Source organism: Cyanistes caeruleus, chromosome Z (genome assembly GCF_971803275.1).
Source record: "Cyanistes caeruleus chromosome Z, bCyaCae1.hap1.1, whole genome shotgun sequence".
NCBI lineage: Eukaryota > Metazoa > Chordata > Aves > Passeriformes > Paridae > Cyanistes > Cyanistes caeruleus.
Window position 1 is genome coordinate 49,351,307 of NC_141732.1, and position 7,394 is coordinate 49,358,700.

General features: G+C 39.6%; 1 protein-coding gene across 5 annotated transcripts in view; it reads left to right on the forward strand.

Moving 5' to 3' along the window:
- Nucleotides 1–3,885, forward strand: part of PSIP1 (PC4 and SRSF1 interacting protein 1) — a 38,144-nt gene extending 34,259 nt beyond the window's left edge. For all 5 annotated transcript variants that reach the window (XM_086869253.1, XM_086869250.1, XM_086869249.1 and 2 more), the window contains exons 16-17: nt 882–993; nt 3,113–3,885. In XM_086869253.1, coding sequence (XP_086725379.1) covers nt 882–993; nt 3,113–3,176 — 176 coding nt within the window. In that variant the 3' untranslated portion in view covers nt 3,177–3,885. The remainder of the gene's footprint in view (nt 1–881; nt 994–3,112) is intronic.
- The last annotated feature ends 3,509 nt before the right edge of the window (nt 3,886–7,394 follow it).

A 7,394-nucleotide genomic window follows, 5' to 3' on the forward strand; every position in this document is an offset into this window, starting at 1 on the left:
AGCATTTACTGTTTTATCAAATACCTGCTGTGGCCTTTGAGTTGAGAACCAATTTTGATAAAGTATATACAGATAAATTGTAAAAATTCGGATGAGTAACATTTTTTGTTTTTTCTTACTGTAACTCAGTAGTTTAATAAGAGGAGTTCCTTTATAAATCTGCAGCTTCAAGTGAAATGGACCATTAGTTCAGAGAGTGACATTCCTCAACAATCCATACAAACTCACTTGCTCATAATACCACAGCAAGTCAGTCACAGTTGTCATCATAGAAATTCTAAAAGATGTTAAATATTTCTGCATTGACTTCACTAAATACACCTTCAGCCAGTGCTGATTTCCTGTTTGAAAAATCCATGCTATCATTACACACTTGTATTTATATTACATGTATTTTGATTATACATAATTTGTTGGAAATTAATGAAATGAAATGAATTATGAAATTATGAAATTAATGAAATGAAATATGATGGCATTATTAATTTCTACAATCAAAGCAACAAGAATCCCCAAAAATCACCTGACCTGGTTAGAATGGTAAAAAGAATTTACAGTGAAGAATTCTCTCACTGCTCAGAATACAAACAAGCATTATGGCCTATGATCTGTAGCCTAGCAAGCACGGGAAGAACTTGAACTTGCATGAAAAATAACTGTACAATTCCCATTGCTAAAACCATGGGATGAGGACATTACATGAAATGTTCAGAAGCTGAAGCCATACCAGTTAGTGTCTTCTTTATTATTTCAGCTGCCTGAGTATCAAGGTGAGGGGAAAATATTTATAATGTTTTATCTGATTATGGTAATTATTTGGGGCTGTTATAATACAGTTTCATTTACTGCAAGTACCACTTTTCTGCTCTTTCATTCTAAAGGTTCAAAGATTCTGAATGGAGGGTCAGAAGCCCAGGACACCAACCAGTCACAACACAATGGAGAAAATGCTGAAGAAAAGAAGGATAGGCATGAAGTTGTCAGTAAGAAAAAGTGAGTTAATCACCTTATTGAGCTGAGGATCTGTTCTGCTCTAGCTTAATCATGTAAAATGGAACAGCAGAAGACTGAAGTTACTTAATCATGTTTAGGTACTATTTTCCTCACAGAGTTTGCTCTCATCTTTAAAGAGTAACAGTGTGCAAATCTTCAGTTTAAGTTGTGAATGAATATTTTAAATGTTATTTCACTTGCTGATACGGTGGAGAGTTGAGAAACAATTACAGGATGTTGTGCTATTGGAGAGAATCAGCATGTGGTGGACCAAAGCAAAGTAAAAGCTTTTTCCCCATGTCTTAGGGTATTAAGTTGGAAGCAAAGGAAGGCTGAGCCAAGTCTTACAGAAACTAATGAGATTTATTATTTTTTTTTGTGAATTCATGTATTGTCATTAGTAGACAAGCCACTTTAAACAATCTTCTACAGTTTGGGTATAAAATCTCTCAAATGCAGGTAAACTGCAGGCTAGGACTAAAACCTTTGAAATTCCGGAAGTCTGAATGCTCTACAGAGGTGCATGCACTTACCATTTAAAACACAAAGCCATAAGAATGCTTGAATTTGTCTGGTTTCAGTGAAAAATATGTTTTGTAAACAGAAACAAAAAGCAATGAATCACTTACAGAAAAAGAAACACTTAATAGAATTTAGTAACAAATACAGAAAAGGCCCAGAATTATCCTAGAGTTGAATTGTTGAAGTACAATGTACTTTGTACAATGTACAAGTACTTTGTTTTCTCCAGGCACTCTGCACCTTGCAGAGATTTTTTTTGTTCAGCAGTGTGTATTGGATCAAGCTCCTTTCATCACTATCTTCATTAACATCAGGAGAAACTGCAACTGCCTGGCATTCTTTTGCTCATTGCCAAGTTAAAATTACACAAAAGAGTGGAGTATTGACTAATATTTACAGGTAAACATAAACACAACAAAACAAAAACAACAACAGCAAAAAAACCCAAACAACCCTTAAGATTAAAATTTATCTTGTATTTACTGTGAGGCAGCCTCAGAAGTAGTGAAGTGGATTTGGGAGTTTTCAGCCAATTAGGCTGAATAGTCATTTGGTCTGAACAAGCAGCATGCTACAGGAATGTAGCCGAGTTACAAGCGTAGGTTCTCATATAGGTTATATTCTAGCCCTCTGCTTAAACAGATTAAATAAACATTTCTGTCAAGTGTATGTGGTGTTTGCTGTTGCTTTGACCTCTATACTCCAATGATCTTTGACTTTGATAAGGAAAGAAACCCACTTTACAGAAAAATCTTCTTGAACGCAGGGTCTGTGAACTTACTGTTAGCAAACAGCAACAAACCAGATTTTTAAATAAACCCTTTGCAAATAGAGTGCATGTTGAGAAATGCATCCACGTGTCTGAATTCAAGCTCTAGACTTTGTATGACTCTCCATCATACAAACTTCTTTCATTCAGTATTTTTTGTACATTTTTATTTGCAATATTTGGTTTCTTAGAAGTGAGAAACAAGTAAACAAAATAAATAATGTCCAAAACACCTCTGTGGCTCACTTTAAGCAAAGAGCTGGTAAGGCCCCTAAATCACAGGACTGTATTCAGTTCTGAACATTTCTCCCTCTACTAGAGGAAGACATGTCTGTACCTTTCTGAAGGTAATTCGGGAATTTTGGAAAAAGTTCTGTAACTTAAATTTTCTGATCTGATAGGCACATAGAAACATTTTTCATGGTGTTTTTGATAAAAATACATAGTGCTTCATGAGGTTACCTCAGTGTTTGGGATACAGTGAGTTTCAATGGCAGGAGGTAAGGCATGTGAAGCTAGAGCACTTTTCCACCTAAACTGACATAGAGTACAGATACAGACTAACTGTTGTTGGAGCTCTGAATGACTGCCCATCACAGCCCATCACATACATCAATAGTGATGCCCCTCACTGCCAGCTTAGCTTCAGATTTGAGGGCATTGGGGTAACCTAACAGCTGGCATCGCTAATAGCCTCAGTTCTCTAGACTTCACGTGCTGCTGAGTGTTCATCAGCATCACTTGCTCCAGACTGTACAATCACCTGGAATAAGTCTTGCTTGCTGCTTTTGTATGTGGTCAATAACATTGCTTTTTTTTGTTTCCTAGGACATGTGGTGAAGACAGAGAGCTTGAAAAGCCAGCAGATGATTCTGCCTTTGAAAACAAATGACATCACTAGAGTCTTGTTGTTTGGGTTTTTTTAATTACAAATTAAAGAGGATTGTTAAGTTTTGCATTTGAAATCTATAGACTGCTGAAATTCTAAATAATTTTATAAGCATAGTATTTTGAAGTTAAATTTTGTGGAATAAAAGCCCCTTTAATCTTGGTTTAAAAGTATTTAAACACTTTTGCCAATAGTTATATCCAGTATTAACAGGTAACACATTTCAGAAGACGAAATTCCCAGTTAGAAAATGCTTACATGTTACAGGACTTAGAGTTGTAGTCTATTTTTAACCTACTACTGTATGTTTGTCTAGTTAATAGCAGGAAAAAGTGTAAATACTTATAACTCCAGTTGCTTCATTTGTATAAAATTTCCTCTCTTCCTATGATACTGACCTCTGTTTGTGCAGCTTTTCAACTCTTGTTGGGGATGTCTTTTCACTGTGTTTTGTAGGAGTTGAAAGCGGCATTTTTCTAGCTGTTATAATGCTAATGTATGAGTATATGTCACTTTGTTTTTTTTAAATAAGTTTAGTTCTGTTCTTGCAAAACGCGTTGTGCCAATTTACTGCAATGTGACTTTTATGGTTTGCTTTTGGTATAGTAAGTATACTGAAACGAAGTGTGGTGTTCTCACAGAACCTGTTGATGCAGAATGGTTGGAAAACACTGTCGTGAATGATATATGGAATTAAAGAATTTTGAACTGACTAAGTCATCTTTGTATAGACAGAACCATTCATAGGAAAAACCTGAGTCTGGTTTTAGTACTGTTTTGATTTTACTGCTTTGGCATTAACTTGGGGACCTCTAACTAGAATTTTAACAGAAGCCTGGTACAGTGTTTTAATTCCTGGAGGCATGAAAGGGAATAGAACAGGCACAAACCTCTCTGAAGAGTGTTTCTTGAAACACAGACTCACTCAAAGTATTATAACAACTTTTGTGTGGTATTTGAAAGAGGACAGCCAGGTTAGAAATTAGGATTTTAAGACTCTAAGACTACACATCAAACAATGCTGAGTTGAAGGGGTCCCACAAGGATCATCAAAGTCCCAATCCTGGCCCTGCACAGGACACCCCAAGAGACTCACCATGTGCCTGAGAAACTGTCCAAACGCTTCTTGAGCTCTGTCAGGCTGGTGCTGTCACCACTGCCCTGGGGAGCTGTTCCAGTGCCCAGCTCTCTGGGTGAAGAGTCTTTACTGAATATCCAACCTAAACCTCCCCTGACACAACTTCAGGCCTTTTCCCCAGGACCTGTCACTGGTCACAGAGATCTGTGCCTGCCCCTCCTCTTCCCCTCATGAGTAAGTTGTAGACTGATGAAGTCTCATTTCAGTCTCCTCCAAGCTGAACAGTTCAAGTGGGCTCAGCTGCCACTCATACAGCTTCCCCTTAAGGCTCTTCACCATCCTCATTGCTCTCCTTTGGATAATCTTAACAGCTTCATGTCTTTCTTATATTGAGATGCCCAAACCAGCCCCCAGCACTCGAGGTGGGGCTGCCCCAGCTCAGAGCAGAGCAGGACAATCCCCTCCCTTGCCCCGCTGGTGATGCTGTGCCTGATGCCCCCCAGGACAGGGTTGTCCCTCCTGGCTGCCAGGGCACTGCTGGCATGTTCATGTTCAGCTTTCCACTGACCAGGACCCTCAGGTCCCTTTCCCTGACACAGCTTCCCAGCATCTCATTTCCCAGTCTGTCCATACATCCAGGGTTTCTTTATTGAACTTCATATGGTTGGTGATTGTCCAGCCTTCCCACTTTATGACAGTCTCTGCCAGACCTCTCTGCTCTTTTGAGGGAGTCAACAGCTGCTCCATTGGCAAACTTACTATTCCTTCAAGTTCTGCATCTACGTTGTTAATAAAGAAGATGAAGAGCACAGAGCCAGGAATGGAGCCCTGTGGAACCCCAGCAGTGACAGGTCACCAGTCTGCTGTCACCTCATTCACTGAAACCCCCCATGCCCAACCCCACTTGCTCACCCATTCCCGGAGGCATTCGCTGCATTGTGCATAGGACACTTTTTTCCAGGAGGATACCGTGAAAGACAGTATTGAAAGCTTTACTGAAATCCAAAAAGATTATGTGTTCTTTCTCCCCTTGAATAACCAGGTATTACCTTGTCATAAAAGGAAATTAGGTTGACAAGCAGGACCCTCCTGTCATGAAGCTGTGCTGGTTCTGACTGAAACCTGCATTGTCCTTCAGGTGTTTTCAAGAACTCACAGAATAACCTGCTCCATCATTTTACCAGTCAGTGAAATTATGACAGGTCTGTAGTTTTCAGGGTCATCCTTCTTGCCCTTCTTGAAAACTGGGACAATGTTAGAGGCAGATTTCAGTTGACTGGGACCTCTCCAAATTTCCAAAACCATTCAAAAATCATTGAGAGACCTTGCAGTGACATTAGACAGCTCTTTTGAGTACTCTTGGATGAATCCCATCAAACCCCAAACATTTTAAAACAGACCCAGCAGATCCTGGTCTGCAGGTCCACTGAGAGCTGATCATTCTCACGGTCCTGGTCCTCCAGCTCAGGACACTGGGACCCATACCCCATAACCCATGCTCAAGAGAGGCAAAGAAAGCATTAACATCTCTGACTTGTCTATGTCCCTGTTGGTGAGGTGACCATCCTCATCCTGTAGATGAGGGGCAATGTCTTTTCTGCACTGCCTTTTGCTTTTGATATATTTAAACGCTTCAACCCCAGGTGAGCTTTGACCACAAATGTTCTCCCTACAGTGGGGAGCATCGTCTCCATATTCCTCCCCTGGCCTTGCTTCACCAAGCACACTCATGTTCTGCCTGGACTGAAAAAGAACATCCCTACCCAGCTAACCTGGCCTCCTGCTTTTCCAGGTTGGCTTCTGACATTTTGAGGTTGCCTGCTCCAGTGTTTGAATAGCTTTCAGATCTTGAAGACAATACCTGAAGTTAAATCTGAGAGTTCCATCGCCATGGCAGCTCCAGTATGAAACTGTCTTTGGCAGATGGCCACAATGACTGGCCTCCAGAGACTGTGACTTTTGGCAGTCTCTAGCACTTCATGACATGATGTTAAGGGGAATAACTGACATGGCTGTACAGCTTGACCATCAGATAAGGAGCAGTCTCATTTAGCTTACAAACAGAGGTTAGTTATTAAATGCTGGATTTTGTGGATTTCCACATTCCAGCTAGCCATAAGACGTACTTAGTGAAACATCTTATTGAATACATCTTATAAGATGTATTTATTGAAACCTCAAGGAACTCAACTTCCACTTTTACCCTTGAAAGATTTTCTCTGAAGATGTTACTGGAAATCCTCACATAGAGCATTTCTCAATTTTGACCATTTCTCAATTTTGACCATCTCTTTTTATCAAACCTTATACAAAAAAAAAGAAAAAGGAAAAAAAAAAGGCACTGTATATTTGACAAGGATACTGAATTGCCAGATACACCTAGTTTTCACACAAGTATTGGTAAGCTAACTCATCTGTCACAACTGTTTCAGAGATAATAGGTCACCCTGACACTGCTTCAAACCGCTAATTGAAATTGGATGCGGAGATGAAGGTCCTGATTGTGTGATGCAATCATTCTGTCCGTACAGCTGCTTGGGCTTTTGCTGCCTAAATTTACTGCCTAAATTTACTGCCAAATCAGAAATAACCTAAATTCACAAAGTCTGGTAAGACTGCAGAAAGGGTCATCTCACCTTGAAAGATGCCTATGTGGCCCTAAACTGTGTCTCTTGAAAGATACAAGCATAAGAGCTGAGACTGACTGGGGAGTCACTTAAAGTCTTACAAGGTATAAGACTGATTCTTTCTCAAGAAAGAAAATACAGCTATGTACAAAATTTAAAGCAGAGTTAACTTTAATAATAGCATCCCTACTTCAAGAATGAAGTTTTCTACAGCTTAAAGTATTGTGCAGCCCTGTTGAGTTGCTCATCATTCAAGTACACAGGGGACTCCTGTGGTAATGTTGCAAGTGCCTGGATAGCACTGGGAAGTGCTATAGCACTGTCTATATCAATCATGTTTTACTAACAGTAAAATCCGAGGGACTTCTCCTCTTCCTCAATACAAGAAAGAGAGTTTTATGTCACCTTGTCAGCAAGGCAAAAACTTTCTTTAGGGAGAGAATCTGCAGTACATTTGGGAAGTTTGAAATAACTTGTAAAGGATCATACTGCATAATCACTGAGTGTTTAATAAAA